The following is a 23,384-nucleotide window of genomic DNA, read 5'->3' as shown; positions in this document are numbered from 1 at the left end:
CTGGGCTCTGCCTATACTGCTGCTACTGAAATGTTACTGGGCTCTGCCTATGCTGCTACGGAAATGCTACTGGGGTCTGGATATACTGTAACTACAGAAATGTTACTGGGGTCTCCCTAGACGACAGACCATAGCGGGTCCTGGTCATGGTGTCTTGGCCTTGTAATGCCACCTCCTCTAAACCCTCCCCCTCTTCCTCCTCCCTCTTCCTCCTCCAACAATGAAAACATTATTGGCAAATGCTTTTGCTGTGATCCGTCTTGCGCCGGTCCAAGAATTTCACTTAAACCGGCACAATAGGAATGCCCCCCCCCCCCACTCCCCCCGTCCCTCTTAATCCTGGCCACAGGTCCGAAAACCAACTAAATACAACCGGGGTCATAATCGATTCTTCCTAGCTGAAGCATTCTGCCGACCGGTAGAGCAATAGCGGCTTCCATCTTGTTGGTACTGATAATAATAATTGATGAGGCCTTTACTTGTGATCATCTTTGGTAATTCCTGACAAAGAGGAGTGGTATAGCCAGAAACTCGCATTGCTAACACTTTGAAATGGTGAACAGAAACCATATGAATGAAGCCTTTCCATATTTCAGCTTGAGATGAGGAGGAGTGCCGACTTTTAGTACCTTGAATATCCTTTTCATTGCTATCAAATTCCCCTCTTGTCTCAGAAAATACTAGCTTTTCCACATAGCTGTTGTCGCTTCCACTTTTGTTCTGTGGCTTTACTTTTGTCCATTGGCTCTTATTCCCATCTGAAGGTTTGATTTTGCCCATGGAGGCAAAATTCAAGGTGGAGGCGAGGAACCGAGCCTGACCCGGGGCCCGCTAACGTGCTTCCCACACAGACTATAGCAGGTCCTGGTCATGGTGTCTTGGCCTTGTAATTCCACCTCCTCCTCCTGCTTGGGGTCAGGTGATCAGCAATGCGCATCATGTATTTTCTCTTGTGTTACCACAGTTATCGGAGAAACTTGTTTGGGCCAAAGGAGAGGAGCGTAACTGCATTAACATTACAGGGGTCTGCCAATACTGCTGCTACATAAATGTTTCTGGGGTCTGTCTATACTGTTACTACTGAAATGTTACTGGGCTCTGCCTATACTGCTGCAACTGAAATGTTACAGGGGTCTGTCTATACTGTTACTACTGAAATGTTACTAATACTGGGCTCTTCCTTTACTGCTGCTACTGAAATGTTACTGGGGTCTGTCTATACTGTTACAACTGAAATGTTACTAATACTGGGCTATGCCTATACTGCTGCTACTGAAATGTTACTGGGGTCTGTCTATATTGTTACTACTGAAATGTTACTGGGCTCTGCCTATACTGCTGCAACTGTAATGTTATAGGGGTCTGCCTATACTGTTACTACTGAAATGTTACTAATACTAGGCTATGCCTATACTGCTGCTACGGAAATGTTACTGGGCTCTGCCTATACTGTTACTACTGAAATGTTACTGGGCTCTGCCTATACTGCTGCAACTGAAATGTTACAGGGGTCTGTCTATACTGTTACTACTGAAATGTTACTAATACTGGGCTCTTCCTATACTGCTGCAACTGAAATGTTACTGGGGTCTGTCTTACTGTTACTACTGAAATGTTACTGGGCTCTGCCTATACTGCTGCAACTGAAATGTTACAGGGGTCTGTCTATACTGTTACTACTGAAATGTTACTAATACTGGGCTCTTCCTATACTGCTGCAACTGAAATGTTACTGGGCTCTGCCTATACTGTTACTACTGAAATGTTACTGGGCTCTGCCTATACTGCTGCAACTAAAATGTTATAGGGGTCTGCCTATACTGTTACTACTGAAATTTTACTAATACTGGGCTATGCCTATACTGCTGCTATGGAAATGTTACTGGTGTCTGTCTATACTGTTACTACTGAAATGTTAGTGGGCTATGCCTATACTGCTGCAACTGAAATATTACAGGGGTCTGTCTATACTGTTACTACTGAAATGTTACTAATACTGGGCTATGCCTATACTGCTGCAACTGAAATGTTACTGGGGTCTGTCTATACTGTTACTTCTGAAATGTTACTGGGCTCTGCCTATACTGCTGCAACTGAAATGTTATAGGGGTCTGTCTATACTGTTACTAATGAAATGTTACTAATACTGGGCTATGCCTATACTGCTGTTACGGAAATGTTACTGGGGTCTGTCTATACTGTTACTACTGAAATGTTACTGGGCTCTGCCTATACTGCTGCAACTGAAATGTTACTGGGCTCTGCCTATACTGCTGCAACTGAAATGTTACTGGGGTCTGTCCATATTGTTACTACTTAAATGTTACTAATACTGGGCTCTGCCTATACTGCTGCTACAGAAATGTTACTGGGGTCTGTCTATACTGTAACTACAGAAATGTTACTGGGGTCTCCCTAGACTTCTGCAACATAACTGTTAGTGGGTCAGCTTATACCTTTGCTACAGGAATATTACAGGGGTCTGTGCATAGTATGGGTGCACTAAGTTTTCCCATCACGGTGTTCTACGTATCTGGCCCCTCAAAAAAACCCAGACTGACTCGGGCATTAAGTGTGGGTCGAAGCCAACCTGTACTTTATCTCACGTTACCTCAGCTATCTGGGGCACTGCAATGGGCTATATTTATGTACCGTCGGTGGCTTCCTGGGACCCACCCATGCTGTGGGTGCACACAGACTTCCCTAAGCGGAGTTGTACCTGCCTGTGACTATTAATGAAAAAAACCCCGGTCTGACTGGGGCATGCAGTGTGGGCCGAAGCCCACCTGTATTTAATCTGACGTTAGCTCTACTATCCGGGGCACTGCATTGGGACAAACAAGAGGAGCAATACAGCGCTAATAAGACGTGTACAGCTACGCTAGCATAGGAGTCCGCTGTAGGCCCGCGATTGCTGAGGGTTTGTGCAGAGGCCTATGTCCTGGGTGCAGTGAAAGTCCGCTTCCTGCCTAGGATTGCTGAAGCTGTTGGCCGAGGCCTATGTCCCGGGGGAACTGCAACGGCGCCAGGTTGGGCCTGTGGAACTTTTTCCTGGCTAATCCAGTCATTGGAGCGGTGAAAGGAAAGGTAACAGATTTACTGAGTCCGTCACAGATGAACTAGCATCAAAGTCCGCTTCATGCCCGCGTTTGCTGAGGGTGTGGGATGAGGCCTATGTCCCGGGGGACGTGCAAGTACGCCAGGTTGGGCCTGTGGAGCTTTTTCCTGCTAATCCAGTCATTGGAGCGGTGAAAGAAAAGCTAAGTGATTTAATGAGCCCGTCGCAGATGAACTAGCATCGAAGTCCGCTTCCTGCCTAGGATTGCTGAAGCTGTGGGCCGAGGCCTATCTCGTGGGCGCGGTGCAAGTCTGCCATGTTTGGCCGCTCAGATTTATTAATTGTTCATTTCTTGGGTTTCCTAGGACCCCCCTATGCTGTTGGTGCATCGCGGTGTTTGACCTGTCTGGCACAAAGACACTGACTGACTTGGGTAGGGGGCAGAGCGCTGACGGCTTTCCCTTGCAGTGTGGATTGAGCTATGCGACACCTAGAAAGAATGAATAGTGTGTGGCACATAGGTTTCCCATTGCTATGCCCACGTTTGCAGCTCCTGACGGAGGTGGCACAGGATTGGAGTTCTCATTGCTTCTGTACAGCATTGTGGGCTATCGCCCCGCCCCTTTTAAAGAGGGTCGCTGCCTAGCCATGCCAACCCTCTGCAGTGTGTGCCTCGGTTCCTCCTCATGGCAGACGCACTTATAAATAGACATGAGGGTGGTGTGGCTATGAGGCCAGCGTGTGGCATGAGGGCAGCTGAAGGCTGCGCAGGGACACTTTGGTGTGCGCTGTGGGGGGGAGGGGGGGCGGTTGGGCAGCATGTAACCCAGGAGAAGTGGCAGCGGAGTGTCATGCAGGCAGTGATTGTGCTTTGTTGGAGGTAGTGTGGTGCTTAGCTAAGGTATGCATTGCTAATGAGGGCTTTTCAGAAGTAAAAGTTGTTGGGGGGGGGGGGCACTCTTGCCGGTATTGTGGCTTAATAGTGGGACCTGTGAACCTGAGATGCAGCCCAACATGTAGCCCCTCGCCTGCCCTATCCGTATCTGTGACGTTTCAATCACTTTCGTAGGTTTTGAAGATTTGCACAAATGGTCATATACAAAAATGCTCGAGTCGCCCATTGACTTCAATGGGGTTCGCTACTCGAAACGAACTCTCAAGCATCGCGGAAAGTTCGACTCGAGCAACGAGCACCCGAGCATTTTGGTGCTCGCTCATCTCTAGTCCTGTTAGATCTAACTCATGGCACTGGCAAGTTGTCAAGTGGGCGGTCTCAATGGGCAACCCTGGACTCTCAATTAAGTCCAAGGTCACCCATTACCAGTCAGCAGTGGGGACCGCCTACTTGACATATTGACAGCAGTGGAAGGTGGATCAGCTGCAGCAGCCCACCACCTTTATTCCTAACAGCCAGTTATTTGTCTTTAACCCTTTATTATCACCCATCGTCCCATCTCCCCAGGTTTATTCCAGTGTTTACATGCAGGAATCCCCAAGTGATGTCATCAGTCCCGGGCGTCTTTAGTGATGTCATCAGTTCCGGCCGTCTCCATTATATTCCATCTACTTTCAGAGATTTATTTTACATGAATGCGGTTCAAGTTTCAGACCCTTCAGGCCACGGTCCCACGGGCGTACCTGACCGCAAATTATACGCACCAATTTTGCGCAAATAATATGCAGAGAATACAATCCATTAATTTCAATGGGTTTGTTCACTTTTCCGTATTTTGTGCGTGCATTTCGTTTACGTGAAAAATACTAAATGCATGAAAATAGCGCACATTACCTTTAATAGTTCATCGACATCAGGGGGAGCATGCTTGCGTTTTTCTGGCTTGTGTAAATGCGCAGCGCATGTGCGCACAAAAAAAATAGGCAAAAATGCACATAAACACAAGCATGAAAAAACGCTGCGCAAATGCCTACGTAAATGCTCTTCCGCCCGTGCGAATGACGTTCTTTGATAGCAGAGATTGTTATGAAGTATGCTGGTGACTCGATGAGGATTGTGACCTCCCCTCCTAATTCTCTACTTGGTGAACAGGTGCGGAGGGTCTGCCTCGGACACCTCCTACAAGGACAGCTAGCAGAGATACTGAAAACTGAAGGACGGATTCACAAAGCGCGCTGTAAACCTGCAGCATGTTATGGTACAAAAAGTGACCTTTATTTGCCCACAGTGGAATGTCCATCCGGCTCCCCGGAGGCCGACGGCTGAAGAGCCAAGTGTATGTGACACGCATTGAAATTTATGGGCTTCTATTGAAATAATGGCTCCCCATGAGCTGCGGGGGGGGGGGGGGGGGGGGTTGGGGGAAGCGGCATGCTGGAATCAGGCAATACAGTTACAAGATATCCCTTTCATGCCCTTCAGCCACTTGGCTCCATTCTGCAAGTGTTTTCCCCCAAAGTGTTTCTGATTTCCAGTCCACTAGGATTCTTGCTTCGAGGTCCGGCGGCAGGAAGGCGAGTCCATGCGGACATTGGATGTGGTGACGGCCCGACGGGCACAAGGCAGTTGTAGACGGAGAGGAGTCAGATGCAGGACTCTCTGGCAACTTTGTTCGTAGGCCAAAAAGTAAAGCAAGCGTTTTCTCCAAGACGCCTCGGGCCTTTCCTCTGCTGAGCCGCCGGATTGGCTTTCAGTATGAAGTGATTATTCTCAGCATTTGGAAACTTGAGGTTAGTCTGAAATAGAGAGCGATAGAAGTCCACCAGTCCGTATGTTGGGAGACACGGAGGCCAATATGCATGGTTTGTGGGTATACCATCCATCACAAAATAGCAAGGAGAACATTCGCAACATTTACTTGGCTATTAACCACTTCCTGTCTTTGCCATTACTGGGGTCTGTCTATACTGTTACTACTGAAATGTTACTGGGCTCTGCCTATACTGCTGCAACTGAAATGTTACAGGGGTCTGTCTATACTGTTAGTAACATTTCAGTAGTAACAGTATAGACAGACCCCTGTAACATTTCAGTTGCAGCAGTATAGGCATAGCCCAGTATTAGCAGTATTAGTAACATTTCAGTAGTAATACTGGGCTATGCCTATACTGCTGCTACTGAAATGTTACTGGGGTCTGTCTATACTGTTACTACTGAAATGTGACAGGGCTCTGCCTATACTGCTGCAACTGAAATGTTACTGGGGTCTGTCTATACTGTTACTACTGAAATGTTACTAATACTGGGCTATGCCTATACTGCTGCAACTGGCAACTGAAATGTTACTGGGCTCTGCCTATACTGCTACCCCCCCCCCCCCCCCATCCATCAACAGAGCCAAATGAGGGGTTTATTCTTTGCAGTAACAGTTGCATTTTTAAAAGGTACCATTTAAAGGGGTATTCCAGGACATTTTGAACTTTTTCTTGATATTCGGGGAACCACCAATCAGATCCCTGTGTCACTGTCGCTATGGTCAACAGAGGAAGCTGAAAGTGCTGACTATAGCGCAGTGGCCTGGGTTGGTACTATGGACACAGTTCCCGTTGAACTCAATGTGAGCTGTGCTGCAGTACCAACCTGGGCCACTGCGCTATGGGCAGTGTTTTCTGCTTTCTCCATTGACCCTAGCAACAGCGGCATTAGGAAATTAGCTGATCGGCAGGGATCCGATCGGCAGATTGCGGATGATCAACTATTCTGCAGCACTGCACATAACTCATCTAAGTTCACTCATTCGGATGTTTTTTCAGGTTTTTTTGTAGTGTTGGGGACAATAAAGTACCTGGAAAATACCCGTGCCAACAAGGGAGAACATACAAACCACATGCACAAGTTTGCCTTGGCGGGATTTGAATCTGGGACCCCAGCAGGTAAGGCAACAGTGCTAACCACCGAGCCACCAGGCTGCCGCGAGCCATCAAATAGCTTGTTGCTTTATCAACAGCTGAAAGTTTATAGATTTGGCAAATAAACCTGATCTGCCGTGAGGGCGATAAGCTGGACTGCAGCTATATATACGGCAGCGTATTCTGTCTGGGGTGTATCGTGTTATACCATATATATATAGAGATAGAGATAGAGATGCACAGAGAGAGAGATGCACAGAGAGAGAGAGATGCACAGAGAGAGATGTGCAGAGACAGATGCGCAGAGAGAGAGAAAAAGAGGTGCATACAGAGAGACACGCACACACAGAGAGAGAGAGAGACAGACACAGAGCGAGACCGAGAGAGTGACAGAGAGAGAGACACGCAGAGAAAAAGAGGCATGCACAGAGAGATGCGCAGAGAGAGACACACAGAGGCACAGAGAGAGTGAGAGTGAGAGAGACACGCAGAGAGAAAGAGGCGTGCACAGAGACACACACACACAGAGACACGCACAGAGAGAGAGAGAGACAGAGGCACAGAGAGAGTGAGAGAGAGAGACACGCAGAGAGAAAGAGGCGTGCACAGAGACACACACACACACAGAGACACGCACAGAGAGAGAGACAGAGGCACAGAGAGAGAGAGAGAGAGAGAGAGAGAGAGAGAGAGAGAGAGAGAGACAGAGGCACAGAGAGAGAGAGACACGCAGAGAGAAAGAGGCATGCACAGAGAGACACACACACAGAGACACGCACAGAGAGAAAGACAGAGAGAGACACGCAGAGAGAAAGAGGCATGCACACAGAGAGAGACACACATAGAGAGAGAGAGACGTAGAGAGAGAGACAGAGACAGAGTGACAGAGAGAGAGATAGACACACAGAGAGAAAGAGGCGCGCACAGAGAGAGACACACATGCACACAGAGGCACAGAGAAAGAGACACACAGAGAGAAAGAGGCATGCACACAGAGAGAGACACACATAGAGAGAGAGAGACATAGAGAGAGAGACAGAGAGAGAGAGAGAGACAGAGTGACAGAGAGAGAGAGAGAGACAGACACACAGAGAGAAAGAGACACACAGAGAGAAAGACACGCCTGCGCATGCGAGATTCTGTACTGCGCTTGTCCGAGGGCTCGCTGTGCGGACCCATCCGCAGTACAGAAGAAACAGCAGGTACACTTGGATTCCGGCCACGGGCAGGGTCTGATTCCGCTGCAGGATCCGACCCGCCGTGTGCATTCGGCCTACAGGACAGTCTGTTGGCAAGGGTTTGACAGAATAAGGAATAACCTTCTGAGGGGTCCCCACACGAATGCAGTGGAGGTCGCGCATGGCCGCTGCTGCTCCGTCCAAATAGTGAAATGAAGTGTGGATCGGGAAAACGTTATCACCCGACTCCCCGAACCGCATCAACGCCATGGAGTGTAATTGGGGCCAATGGATTTCTGCTGTTATGGGAACAGACCGGCCAAAAATACCAGGCGGCTTGTTGCAAACCCAGTAGTGCCAGTGTCCACGTACCTTGTCAGCCTCAGGTGGCATCTCTGTTGATTTGATAGTTGGCACCGTTGCCAGGTCCCGCCACAGTAGGCCGTAGGCTAAGGCCTCTCTCTTGGTAGGTCCTAAATTAGATAGAAGAACTGATCATTATTGATACAACCTGAAAATGTAACCAATCCTGCCCAGTCGTGCTTCGTTACCTGTTAAATGGCTGACGATGAGTCCAGTTATAATGGTGCTAAACGTGCCCAGGGGGCCGTAGTACAGATACGATAAAGAGTAGAACGCATCGGCAATGCCCGACCTGCAGAACAGAGAGCTTCAATGGTTCAGCGTCAAGGTCACAATTCGATTCAGTTTACATTTGTGGTTAATATGAGAACGACAAGCAGCATTCTGTTCACATCGTCGGCCTTCCCTCAGACGTACAATCAGGGGGGTCCTGTGGCATAAGATGCATCTCACAGAGGGCTGGGGCCCCGTAGAGCCCCCACCACAGTAGGTGCTGGACACGGTCTTCTGGGTACTGCTCAGGGAGACAACACCTCCGGGCCTGAGCAAAGTAGCAGAGACATCCGATGCCGGGTTCTTGGGGGAAGACGCTAGGAGCAAGCCAGGGCTCAGCTTATTGGTGCTCGATGTCTTATGTCAAATACAGGGGGTGGACAAAAATATGGAAACACCATACAAAATGCATGGGATTTTAACCATTAGCACTGAGCTGCCCTTTTGATCCCTGTTTGGCTAAGAGCTTTCACACCAAATTTGTGTTTACTTCACCTCTTGCCCTGCTCTGGGTGGTTTTTGGTGCCAGGTGGTAACAGCTGAGTGGCTCAAACCCCTGACCAATGGAACCTTGTTGCTTGGGTGGCTGTTCACATCTGTGTCATATTTCAGTAAGACATGTAGAAACCAATTTTAAGGCTTGCATTACGTACAGTGTTTCCATATTTTTGTCCACCCCCTGTATATAGCTTATTTCTGTTTTGGGATAAGCTACATACCCACCTTGCACTCGTTTCTCCATACAACATATTGGCAGCCTCTGTGCAGTCCTACCCATTGTCATCGGTCCTTTTTGTCATTCGTGTAATAGAAACTAACATCTGTAACTGCAGTTGGCATGAGACGTGAGTAGAGCAATAACCTTGTGGTGCTGGAGGAATCACTTCCTTCAGGTGATACTCCGCGTGTATCGTAGTCTTATCAGTCAGGTGTCTAAGTATTACTTCGATGCATCAGAGACGTAAACATGGGAATCACCCGGTGAGGCTTCTCAGCTCGTGAAGCTGATCAGGAGCCCCCCCAACAGCCAATTACAATGTAATCAGCACAATAAAGTTATGTCTGCATGCAGGTATTCGTGTATCTGGAGCTACAAAGCGCAGAAAGCGGATCGTTCTATTGGAAACAAAACCCTCTTTGGAAGGGACACATTTAGTTCCTGGGCATTATGTGAAGGAGGAGCGTCCAGGGCAGAAACCAGAGAAGGAGAGCGACACAGACAAGGACGCCTGATTGTCACAGGTTGTATTCTCCTCCTGCTGACCCCTGCTTTGTGAGGCGAGACACGATGGCTGCAGGAAGGATGTGCTTAGCGACATTATCCTTAGGTGACCCTCACAGTAAGTACAGAGATAGAAGAGGACTGTGAGGAGCGCGCCGACCTCTTCCAGGGGTGCACACAGCTCTGCAGCCATTCGGTTCCTTGCAAACTCCTTCCCTGCACGGCCTCGGTCACACGAGGGAATCTGCGCAGCTAAATTACACGCACAAAAAAACATCTCGCCTATCAGAAGTGCTGGTAACCGAAACGTCAGACAAGGGGGTTTACACGCAAAAAAAATAAAATAGGACATTAGCGACTGAAATTCCCTGCGGCGCAAAAATATAGGCCTTGACTGAAACGCAGAAGTGTCCATCGGCTCCTATGGGAGCCGGATAACGAGGGGGGTTAGACATTAGAAGTCATTAGGAGGATTTCTACCAACCGAGGGAATTCCGAACAGCAGCGCATATTTTTATAACACGCAGCTCCCGATCGGGAGAATGGGCGATATCACCGCTAATGAAGCTTAGGACTCATCGAGGAAAATCGTCCAATCACGTGATTTTTAGTGGAGTTGGCGGCGATTTTTTGCGCGCAGACTTTTTGCATGATTTGGTCCCTCGTGTGAGCGAGCCCTGAAGGTGCGTTTACACGGAACAATTCTCATTCACAAACCAACGAAAATGAATGATAATCGAGTCTAAATGCGAGCCAACAACCGAATGATGAAGGAGAATGATGAATTCTCGTTTGTTGTTCAGTTCCTGCAGGACTAAGGATCACCGTCGGCTCATTCAGTGTTTGACACAGGGAATGTGAACACCGAACGAGAAGTGAATGAATGAAGAGGAGTCTACCTGTCCTAACAGGCTGCAGGAGCGCGGACGGGCAGGCGATGACGGCAGCAGCTCGCTTGTACAAACGAGAATCATGCCGTGTAAGGAGCCTCAGGTAATGACAGCCGTGTGGCTTCGCTGCACGTGAGGGAACAGCAGATGGCAGCGGCACCTGACAGCCACCTAAACAGGACCAGGTAATCCTGATACAGGGACCTGCTGGACTTCACAGGAGAGAAAACGCCTCGTCTTTGCACTGTTGGCAATAGATTCCGGGTACTTTTACATAGAAAGTGGTAAGAAAGGTAAATCTGGAGCGGTTGCTGATTACAAGCGGCTCTCCCCGCACAGCTCTGGAGAATCAGGAGGTTTACCGTCAATGTTGACCTTGTAACACCAGGTTGTCTTAAGGACCAACATTCAGTACTGATTCATTTGGAACCCCAAATCTGCTGCATAGACAGAAAATAAGAGATAAAATGGTTATGGACTTTAATCTATATATTGTAGAACGTTCGCTAAAGAGCTCCCCCTAGTGGTGGCTGCAGGCAGCCAGAATACTATTATTGAAGGCCTCATGTCCACGGCACGTGCAGATTTTTCATTGGACCTAAAGGGTATTCCCATCTCATTAATCAATGTCCATTGTGTCTAATAATGAAATTAGAAGAGGCAAGTGCTGCGTTTCACTTGTGTACAGGTTTTGTCAAGGGGGCGGACCACCTCCCAGCCACGGCTATGCACCTCATCTCAGATGCTCACAAACCACTCTATAGAGGTGAGTCAAGGAGCTGCTAGGCAATTGTCAGTGTACCCAGAGGGCCCTTTACACGGGACGCCAAATCGCTCAGACTCCAACTTCTCAACTGAACTTCATTCACTTATCATTCGTCATTCAGTCTCTGCATGCAAAAAACTGAACAGAACATGAAACAATGTATCGTTCTGTGTAAACAGGCAGTCAGTAACGTACGAACGCCTGCCTGTTTACTGTGAATGGAGGCAGCCGGAACAATGCCCGCTCTCTTCCATCTCCAGTCACTAGTGATGATGCAAAAGCAGAGGAATGACTAGCGCTGGTGATCACCCGGCCGCCATCTGCGCTCCACAGGTTGTCCCGTGTAAAAGCACCCGAAATGTTCGTTTTCTCTGAGATAACAGTCCGGACTGAAGAGCGGCAGCATCTGGCCAGCGTGTGACCAAACAGCTCGGATGGAGAAGGGGGAAAGGAAACTGGAACAGGTGGGGGAGAGCAGGTCTATAGCAGAGGGGGCCTGAAGGAGGAGGAATTGGGGACGGGAACGAGGCAACAACTAGCGGAGTTGGGTGAACTCTGCAGGGAGGTTTTTACGGTGACTGTGCTATGCCAGCAGCTTGTACAAGGGCAGCAGGAGACGGCACATTCCGGCTGTTAGTCAGGAGCGGAGCTCTGCCCTGGGGAAGCCCAGAAGTAGACAGCCATAGAAGCTGCCCGGGAGGTAAAACAGAGAGATGGAAAGACCCCTTCAACTTTATTCACAGGATTTGGAGCGGTGCATCAGGATAACAGATGAGTGACTGCAGTTAGCATATATTAACCCCTTAACAACCGCCCCATCGGGAAACTACATCCTCAGTAAGTGGGCTTTAATCCTAGAGGACGTAGTTTTATGCATCCTCTTTGGATTAATGCCCACTGGCCTGAGGACGTGACAGCTCCATGCTGTCGGTGCCCGCAGGTAGCCGACAGCATGGAGCGGCCATCCCAGGATGCGGGCAGTCCCCCCCGGTATTGCGATTGGCGCTATCCAATGGATAGCACCGATCGCAAAAAAGTAAAGAAAGTGCCTAAAAAGTTAGATATTCAGCTGCTCTGATGGATCGGATCCATCAGAGCAGCTGAAAATTCTTACCTGGCTTGTCGGCGGTGTCCCCCGGACCCGCCGGCGGTCTTCTGCGCATGCGCGCCAGACGATGACGTGAGGCGCATGCGCAGAAGCCCGGGAGCCCCCGGCAAATTTGAAATCTCCTGGCTCCCGGCTCCTGAACGTAGCCGGGAACCAGGAGGTGTTACCGGGGACTGCTGAAAAGTCAGTTTCACCTCCCCTCATGGATCGGATCCATGAGGGGAGGTGAAAATACTCACCTAAGTCCTCCCCGATGTCCCGGAACCCGAATCCCCGTCTGCGCATGCGTACCCGATGATTGACATCGGGCGCGTGCACAGACGGACTCGAGCCCCGGGAAATTTAAAATCCCTCTGCTCTTGGCTGCCATGTGTAGCCAGGAACAGAGAGATTATACCGGGGACATGATCACTGTCATCCAATGGATGACAGTGATCATGTAAAGTTAAAAAAAGTGTAAAAAGTGAAAAAAAAAAGTGTAAAAGTAAAAAAAAAAAAGTTTTAAAAAGTGAAAAAAAAGTTAAAAAAGCTTGCGTTTCATCTCCCCCCATGGATCATATCCGTGAGGGAGGATGAAATGACGTACCTAAGGCCCGCGGATTTATCCGCGGACCTTACCCCAGCTTCTGCGCACGCGCCCGTCGCCAAAATGGCGGACGCATGCGCAAAAGCCGTGGATTGCCAGGATAATTTAAAATCTCCCTGCTCCTGGCTACAAAACTTAGCCGAGAGCCCGGAGATTTCACGGGGGGCCGCGGTGAGCGGTTCCTGATCACGTGTTTGCCGTTATACAATGGATAATGGCGATCACGTAAAAGTAAAAAAAAGGTGAAGGTTCATCTCCCCTCACCGATGCGATCGGTGAGAGGAGATGAAACTTTTTACCGGAGGCCTCCGTATTTGCACCCCGACGCGATCTTCCTCCGTGAACTTACCCGGATTCTGCACATGCGACCGCCGGCAAAACAGCGAACACATGCGCAGGAGTCGGGGAGCCCAGGAAATGTAAAATCTCCTTGCTCCCAGCAACCATCGGTCGCCGAGAGCCTGGAGCAGTGACAGGTGGCCTCGTTGAGCGGTCCCCGGTCACGTGATAAAAAGGTAGCGATCTACCTTTGGCCGGTCTCACATGACAGGATAGGAATTACGGATTCCGCATGCGTCTGATCCGCGGTAATATGCAGATCAATCGCATTGGATTACACAATTCCACTCACATTAGCGGGTCGGAGTTGTGTAATCCACTCGCAGAAAAGAGAACGCAGCAGGTTCTATTTTACCGCGGATATCTGCAACATAGAGCCTATTGTGCTCCATGGTCGTGGATATACCCGCAGCCCATACGCAACTACGTTGTATACGGGCTGCGGGTACCCGTGTGATCGCTAAGCGACGGTGCGGGAAATACAAAAAAAAAATATATATATATATACTGCACATGACCGCCTGTGTGAGTAGGCAGTTATGCGCAGTACATTACGCGTCCGTATGCAGGGTCACAGCCGACTCACAGCTGGGATCTGCTGCCGGCCTCCACAAGCGGATTCCACCTACAGCCATGTGAGCCCGGCGTTATTCAGACCGCTACCTGTAATACGCAATTTACAAGAAGCCCCGGGAACGCTTGCCTTCCTGCAGTCCAGGAGCACCTTGTTGGGCGTCTTCTGTGTGAGACCGCCGCACCTCATCAAGCTTACGGAGACTCACAGAGCGCCACTTTTTACACCCCATACCCACCACTGAGGTCACGAAATACCCCCAAAAAGCATGAGAGGAGGGGGGTACCGGTGTTATTGCCCCATGTACCCATCCCAACCAGCCTCCGTAATTCCCCCTGTCTTCGGATACCCCACACAGTTCACATTATTACTTTTATCTAAGATTTGGGGAACGCCGAAAAGGGCGCGGAGGGTGTGGGGGAGAGGGGGGATTTTTAGGAAGTCAATTTTTATTCCGTACAAATGAACAATGGAGCCTTGAATTTATTCAGTTCTGCCTTGAAATCCAACCGGTGTTCCCTGCATTACAGGCCTAACCATGTGTCCTATAAGTAGATTAGGGCCACAATGGGTATGTTTTTGAACACAGGACAAAAGGGGGTATCCATTTTGGGGTGAACGTCTTCATTCCTATGTACACTGTACAAAAAAAACAGTTTTTAAATTGACAAAATTGCCAAAAAAATGAAATACGTAATTTTTTCCTTCTGCTTGGCTTACATTTATTCAAATACTGTGGGGTCAAAATACACAAAACACCCCTAGATGAATTCATTAAGGGGTCTAGTTTTTAAAATGGGGTCATTTGAGGGGGTTCTTTATCGTTTTGGACGCTCAATGGCTCTACAAGTGGGCAATGGGGCCTGGAATTTATTCCATTGTACCCTGAAATCCAACAGGTGCTCCTTCCATTATAGGCCTAGCCATGTGTCCATTAAGTAGATTAGGGCCACAAGGGGTATGTTTTTGAACACGGGACAAAAGGGGGTATCCATTTTGGGGTGAAAGTCTTCATTCCTATGTACACTGTACAAAAACAACTGTTTTTAAATTGATACAAATGCCAAAAAAATGAAAATTGTAATTTTTTCCCTACAGCTTTGCTTAGATTTATTCAAAAATTGTAGGGTAAAAATACACAGTACGCCCCTAGATAAATTTGTTTGGGGGTCTAGTTTTCAAAATGTGGTCACTTGTGGGGGTTCTCTGTCGTTTTGGCCGCTCAAGGGCTCTACAAGTAGGCAATGGGGCCTGGAATTTATTCCATTGTACCCTGAAATCCAACAGGTGCTCCTTCCATTATAGGCCTAGCCATGTGTCCATTAAGTAGATTAGGGCCACAAGGGGTATGTTTTTGAACACGGGACAAAAGGGGGTATCCATTTTGGGGTGAAAGTCTTCATTCCTATGTACACTGTACAAAAACAACTGTTTTTAAATTGATACAAATGCCAAAAAAATGAAAATTGTAATTTTTTCCCTACAGCTTTGCTTAGATTTATTCAAAAATTGTAGGGTAAAAATACACAGTACGCCCCTAGATAAATTTGTTTGGGGGTCTAGTTTTCAAAATGTGGTCACTTGTGGGGGTTCTCTGTCGTTTTGGCCGCTCAAGGGCTCTACAAGTAGGCAATGGGGCCTAAATCACCTTCATGCTAAATTTCTGTTCTGAAAGCCACCGACTACTCCTTTCATTTTGGGCCCCATTGTGCATCCAGACAAAAGATTAGGGCCACAATGGGTATGTCTCTGAACACAGGACAAACAGGGGTATCTATTTTGGGGTGCAAGTCTTCATTCATGTGTGTGCTGTACAAAAAAAGCAGTTTTTAAAACGACAGAATTGCCAAAAAAACGAAAATCACATTTTTTTCCTTTTGCTTTGCTTGAATTCATTCAAAAACTGTGGGGTCAAAATGGGCAGTACACCCCTAGATAAATTCGTTAGGGGGTCTAGTTTTCAAATGGGGTAACTTGTGGGGGTTCTCTATTGTTTTGGCCGCTCAAGAGCTCTACAAAAGTGCTATGGGGCCTAAAATGCCTTCAAGGAAAATTTATGTTCTGAAAGCCACCGACTGCTCCTTTCATTTTGGGTCCCATTGTGCATCCAGACATAAGATTAGGGCCATAATGGGTATGTCTCCGAACACGGGAGAAACGGGGGTATCCATTTTGGGCTGTAAATCCTCATTTTCATGGGCAATATAGGAAAAAAATATGTCTTTAAAATGACATATTTGCAAAACTATGAAATTTTATTTTTTCTCCTCTAAATTGAATTCCTGAAAAAAACTGGTGGGGTCAAAATACTCATGACACCCCTCAGTAGATACATTAAGGGGTGTAGCTTTTTAAATGTGGTCATTTGGGGGGGTATCTATTATTCTGACACTCATGAGCCTTTGCAAACTTGGCTTGGTGCAGGAAAACAAAGTGTTCCTCAAAATGCTAAATTTGTACGTCCTATAAATGGTTAAAAAAGACAAAAGTTTTTCAAGTGTGCGTCCAGAATAAAGTAAACGGGTGGAAATATATATCTTATCAAAAATTTGTACAGTATGTTTGGACATATTTGAGATATTACAGTTGAAAATTTGAAAACATGACAATTTTTTCAGAATTTTTCCAATATTGGCACTTTTACTAAATATACACAAATTATATCGGTCTCTTTTTACAAACAAAATGAAGTACAACATGTGGCGAAAAAACAATGTCAGAATCACTGGGATATGTAAAGCCTTTACTGAGTTAGGCTACGTTGAACGACGCATGTCAGATTTCCAAAATTTGGCTCCGTCACTAAGGCGCAAACAGGCTTGGTCACTAAGGGGTTAAGAAATCATTCAGCACACCCCCTAATATTTCATTGCGTTCCATGGTGGACGTTCACTTTAAATAGTGTCTACATTATTAGAACTTATTATGATTTACCCCATTTAGAATTCTGAGCTATTAGAGCCACCCCTGTTTGGATCTTTAGCCATTCGTCACAATAGACAGCCCTGTTGTATATTACATCGGCAGCCCAAGGGGCCCTTCCAACAAGTCCCGATTGTTCAGAGACGGAGAGCCCCTTTCATTTTCTGTTTTAGACCAGCTTGGTACCACCGACGCCACTTTTAATGGATGGGCAATGAGTGATAGGACAACTGTGTTTGGGGGATTAGCTGATAAAATCAAAGGAGCTATCCCATCAAAAATGTTGGTGGTCCAGGAGTATATACAACATGTCCCCAATGTCTGATGGCAGATGTACCTCCCACCATGTTGGTAGTCTAGGAGTATATACAACATGTCCCCAATGTCTGATGGCAGATGTACCTCCCGCCATGTTGGTAGTCTAGGAGTATATACAACATGTCCCCAGTGTCTGATGGCAGATGTACCTCCCGCCATGTTGGTAGTCCAGGAGTATATACAACATGTCCCCAATGTCTGATGGCAGATGTACCTCCCGCCATGTTGGTAGTCTAGGAGTATATACAACATGTCCCCAATGTCTGATGGCAGATGTACCTCCCGCCATGTTGGTAGTCTAGGAGTATATACAACATGTCCCCAATGTCTGATGGCAGATGTACCTCCCGCCATGTTGGTAGTCTAGGAGTATATACAACATGTCCCCAATGTCTGATGGCAGATGTACCTCCCGCCATGTTGGTGGTCCAGGAGTATATACAACATGTCCCCAATGTCTGATGGCAGATGTACCTCCCGCCATGTTGGTAGTCTAGGAGTATATACAACATGTCTCCAATGTCTGATGGCAGATGTACCTCCCGCCATGTTGGTAGTCTAGGAGTATATACAACATGTCCCCAATGTCTGATGGCAGATGTACCTCCCACCATGTTGGTAGTCTAGGAGTATATACACAACATGTCCCCAATGTCTGATGGCAGATGTACCTCCCGCCATGTTGGTAGTCCAGGAGTATATACAACATGTCCCCAATGTCTGATGGCAGATGTACCTCCCGCCATGTTGGTAGTCTAGGAGTATATACAACATGTCCCCAATGTCTGATGGCAGATGTACCTCCCGCCATGTTGGTAGTCTAGGAGTATATACAACATGTCCCCAATGTCTGATGGCAGATGTACCTCCCACCATGTTGGTAGTCTAGGAGTATATACAACATGTCCCCAGTGTCTGATGGCAGATGTACCTCCCACCATGTTGGTAGTCTAGGAGTATATACAACATGTCTCCAATGTCTGATGGCAGATGTACCTCCCGCCATGTTGGTAGTCTAGGAGTATATACAACATGTCCCCAATGTCTGATGGCAGATGTACCTCCCGCCATGTTGGTAGTCTAGGAGTATATACAACATGTCCCCAATGTCTGATGGCAGATGTACCTCCCGCCATGTTGGTAGTCTAGGAGTATATACAACATGTCCCCAATGTCTGATGGCAGATGTACCTCCCGCCATGTTGGTGGTCCAGGAGTATATACAACATGTCCCCAATGTCTGATGGCAGATGTACCTCCCGCCATGTTGGTAGTCTAGGAGTATATACAACATGTCCCCAATGTCTGATGGCAGATGTACCTCCCGCCATGTTGGTAGTCTAGGAGTATATACAACATGTCCCCAATGTCTGATGGCAGATGTACCTCCCACCATGTTGGTAGTCTAGGAGTATATACAACATGTCCCCAGTGTCTGATGGCAGATGTACCTCCCACCATGTTGGTAGTCTAGGAGTATATACAACATGTCTCCAATGTCTGATGGCAGATGTACCTCCCGCCATGTTGGTAGTCTAGGAGTATATACAACATGTCCCCAATGTCTGATGGCAGATGTACCTCCCGCCATGTTGGTAGTCTAGGAGTATATACAACATGTCCCCAATGTCTGATGGCAGATGTACCTCCCGCCATGTTGGTAGTCTAGGAGTATATACAACATGTCCCCAATGTCTGATGGCAGATGTACCTCCCACCATGTTGGTAGTCTAGGAGTATATACAACATGTCCCCAATGTCTGATGGCAGATGTACCTCCCGCCATGTTGGTGGTCCAGGAGTATATACAACATGTCCCCAATGTCTGATGGCAGATGTACCTCCCGCCATGTTGGTAGTCCAGGAGTATATACAACATGTCCCCAATGTCTGATGGCAGATGTACCTCCCGCCATGTTGGTAGTCTAGGAGTATATACAACATGTCTCCAATGTCTGATGGCAGATGTACCTCCCGCCATGTTGGTAGTCTAGGAGTATATACAACATGTCCCCAATGTCTGATGGCAGATGTACCTCCCGCCATGTTGGTGGTCCAGGAGTATATACAACATGTCCCCAATGTCTGATGGCAGATGTACCTCCCGCCATGTTGGTAGTCTAGGAGTATATACAACATGTTCCCAATGTCTGATGGCAGATGTACCTCCCGCCATGTTGGTAGTCTAGGAGTATATACAACATGTCCCCAATGTCTGATGGCAGATGTACCTCCCGCCATGTTGGTAGTCCAGGAGTATATACAACATATCCCCAATGTCTGATGGCAGATGTACCTCCCGCCATGTTGGTAGTCCAGGAGTATATACAGCATGTCCCCAATGTCTGATGGCAGATGTACCTCCCGCCATGTTGGTAGTCTAGGAGTATATACAACATGTCCCCAATGTCTGATGGCAGATGTACCTCCCGCCATGTTGGTGGTCCAGGAGTATATACAACATGTCCCCAATGTCTGATGGCAGATGTACCTCCCGCCATGTTGGTAGTCTAGGAGTATATACAACATGTCCCCAATGTCTGATGGCAGATGTACCTCCCGCCATGTTGGTAGTCCAGGAGTATATACAACATATCCCCAATGTCTGATGGCAGATGTACCTCCCGCCATGTTGGCTCGGCCTGCCTTTTTCCCATACTGCTATTGACTGTACTGCCTATCCATGCAGCCATCTGAGATAAGCCGTGCAGAGTTCCACCAACCTACCTGTTTAACTTAGTATCTCTCTCACCTGGGTGAAGGATCTGTGATGTTTCTTGGTGGGGGCGACCCGTATAGGATACCTTCACTGGAGTTATAGATGGGGCATTTTTCGGCATACATGGGCAACACTCCCATTACTTCTGGTGATGGTGGGTAAAGAGTACCTCCTACTGCTACCCAGAGGGACAGAGTGATGCCAGCGATAAGGCCTGAGAACACACCCTAAAGACACAAAGGACAAGAGCAGTGAATGCAAGTAGAAAAAAAAACACAAGTGAGGTTTTAAAATAAACGGTGCTTTTAGAGGGAACGCCAGTCCTTCAGTGTAAATGCGAGACGACGACCAACGAGAATCAGGGTTTGCAGCCATATACATAATCGTCTCGTTCACCTGCTCCATTTCCACAACTCTCAGTGAACGAGTCAACAACAAATCTGCCTGTCTGAACAGGCGGCACGACCGCGAGGACGTCTGCTGCAAACAAGAATCGCCCATCACTCAAGACGTCTTGGAGAGCGATCAGGATCAATGAAGGGAACGGGCTTCACATCTCACATCCAAACGTCCAAATGGCTAAGATAGTTTGAAAAACCTGTTTCAAACACCCCATTAGAAAATCCTAAATGTATCAAAGGCCATTTCCTGTTCAAAGAGGCTACAAGCATCTGGCTGGGGGACTAAGAACGGCCATCCAGGCATTCCATGGGCAACTCACTGATCAGGGGTGCACAAACCTTCCGAGAGCCACATTAGAATATTGAACCACTTCCAGAGTTCTTTAATGAAACTTCGAGGAGTATTCCCATCTGAGAGCTTCAGGGCGTATCACCAATATAGGCCATAAACGTCCGAGGTGAAGGCTCCACTTCAATGACCACCTATCAAGAGAATGGGGTTCCCCTTCTCCCCCAGTCAGTGCTCCAGAGAGAAGAACATGCATATAGCCCTCCCTGATGTAGACTCTGGCCATTGGGATAATAGCCTAGAACTTCACAACTCTCAAAATACTGCAAGAGCGCTAGATCTGTGAATGGCCACCTCAAAACACTATACTCCTTTCCAGACTGACAAGTGACAAGAGACGGAGACCTCATATGGGTCCGGATATATAGGGGGCCAGATGGCAACAAACGTCTACCATTAGTCCTTGGCCATCCGTGCTCCTCTTGACTCTGACATGCAAACTACTTGTGAGCAGCCAAACACATGGAAGCATTTCTGTGCTCAGAGGATGGGGCTCACGCAGAATCATCATGGGCTACATGTGGCCCCCGGCTTGGGCATCCCTGAGCAAATCCCCCCATGGGAACCCCTTATAGACCACTGCTGATAAGTTCATCATTGTGGGGCCCTTTTGACAAAATAGGATTTCCAATGTGGCCGTCTCTAATGCACACAGTAGACGGAGGACCGTGAACTCCATGGCAAGTTGTTCTGGTCACACGTGTAACGGTCTGCCACCTAGTGTGAAGATAGGCATACCGTTGTGTTGCAGGAAGAGGTGAACATTCCCAGCATAAACGCCCCGAGCAGCGGGCCGCTGATCACCCCCATCACTGTGAAGGAGCCCTGTGTGAGAGAACAGAGTCAGGGCCAAGCAACAAGGGCTTAGTCATACTATCCATCACCCCCAGGTCAGTATAGCCTTACCTGCAGAACGCCACCTCCTAGCAACGATGATAAAGCCGCTACTATAATACACGAGCAACCATAGAACAGGGCTGAGGAAGAGGAGACAGGATCAGTCACCGGCTGCAATAGAAGTGAAGTAACAAAAACAACACGCTGCCCATCTGCAGGCGGGAGGTCGGAGAGCCGGAGCAGCCGATGGGTAGATCGTTGGGTGGGAACGGTGCCTCTATGGATTTTAGCATATTAATTGAAATCTCTCTTCCTTCTGGGCTTAGGAGTCCAGTGGGCGGAGCCATCGGTGACTGACAACCTTCCTGTGTAACTCTGCACACTAATAGTTGTCAATCATTATGCCACGCCGATGACTACAAAGCCCTGAATGAGAAGAGCTGGAAGAGAAAACACTTCACTGGGACTTCTCTAACAGAAGGTTTTATCAGTCTGCTCCTCCGGCGCTCCAACGTGCCGACCTGCCATGGGACGGCTTCCTCGAAGCACCAGTTTTGGTTTTACTCACCAAGTGGGCATGACTAGATTCTCTGAATCTCCATGGTTTGTAATCATTAACCCGTTCATCCTCTGTGCCATACAGATTTACCACAGAGGTGCCTACGGGGTATGAAGCCAAGCCCCTTGCATAGCCGGCAGCGTGCCGGTGTTTGACCACAATCACAGCCAGCGCCAAATACGGCTGTTTGACACCCAGGACCGACATGTAACCCATTAAGCCCAGACTGTGGCAGGGCTTATTAGGGGAAGATTGAAAATATAATATTACCCACAAGACAATCTAAACAAAGAGGAGCAGAACTGGCATCACCAAACCCGGCGTCACATTATACACCCCGCACAGCGGAGGCCAAAAAATGCACAAAACCAGAGCTGCAGACCTGCCCCTCCTTCCAACAGAAAGTGAGCAAAAGGTTGTATTCAAAAACCGTACCAATAAGACTGCGGCTCGTCCTGCCTGCGCTCCCGAGGCTTTGGTACCACAATGAGGGCTCAGAATACGGCAACTCTAATTCTGTTTTTGAATAAAAGGTGTATATATATACACACACACACACACAAACAAACCTATAAACCTAAGATCATCGTAACGGCACTCAGACAAAACAGAGCGAATGCGTTTTTATCACACCATGAAAGCAAGTCTCCCCAAAAAAATGGCGCAATTGTGTTCTTCCTCCATGTCAGCCCACTTTTAACCCCTTGAGTGGCACTCGGAAAATTTCCGGGACAAGCTCCACTGCCGATAGTGATATAGCCCGGAAGATTTCCGGGCTATGTATCACTATGGGAGCTGCAGAGCACAATGCCACAAGCTGTGACAGTGTACTCTGCCTGCACAGACCCACACAGAGCAGTGCAAGGGCTTTGAAAAACCAGCAGAAGATATTGCTAATATGCCAGCAATCTCCTGCTTCTAAGTCTCCTGCTTTGTTTATAGGTTGCAATAGAGACCATCGGCTTGTCAGAAGCAAGCCGATGGTCTCTGTGGCAGGGAGAGCTTGGTGCTTGGCTGTCAGAGGACAGCTAGGTACCAGCTCTTACAGCAGAGATCAGAGAAAACCTCCGATCTCTGCTGTGTTAACCCTTTACATGTGGCAGTCTATGTGACTGCAG

At 47.9% G+C, this 23,384-nt stretch overlaps 1 protein-coding gene across 1 annotated transcript in view; it reads right to left on the bottom strand.

Annotated features, from left to right (window-relative positions):
* Positions 1-5,206: 5,206 nt before the first annotated feature.
* The window catches only part of SLC5A5 (solute carrier family 5 member 5), a 37,904-nt gene continuing 19,726 nt past the window's right edge, over positions 5,207-23,384 (bottom strand). The window contains exons 11-16 of the mRNA XM_066604770.1: positions 21,777-21,847; positions 21,609-21,695; positions 20,154-20,347; positions 8,592-8,695; positions 8,413-8,513; positions 5,207-5,749 (exon numbers count right to left, since the gene is read on the bottom strand). Coding sequence (XP_066460867.1) covers positions 5,597-5,749; positions 8,413-8,513; positions 8,592-8,695; positions 20,154-20,347; positions 21,609-21,695; positions 21,777-21,847 — 710 coding nt within the window. The 3' untranslated portion in view covers positions 5,207-5,596. The remainder of the gene's footprint in view (positions 5,750-8,412; positions 8,514-8,591; positions 8,696-20,153; positions 20,348-21,608; positions 21,696-21,776; positions 21,848-23,384) is intronic.

The sequence above is a fragment of the Eleutherodactylus coqui genome, chromosome 5 (assembly GCF_035609145.1).
Source record: "Eleutherodactylus coqui strain aEleCoq1 chromosome 5, aEleCoq1.hap1, whole genome shotgun sequence".
Taxonomy (NCBI): domain Eukaryota; kingdom Metazoa; phylum Chordata; class Amphibia; order Anura; family Eleutherodactylidae; genus Eleutherodactylus; species Eleutherodactylus coqui.
The sequence above is the reverse complement of the archived record's forward strand: the minus strand, read 5'-3'. Positions and strand labels throughout refer to the sequence as shown.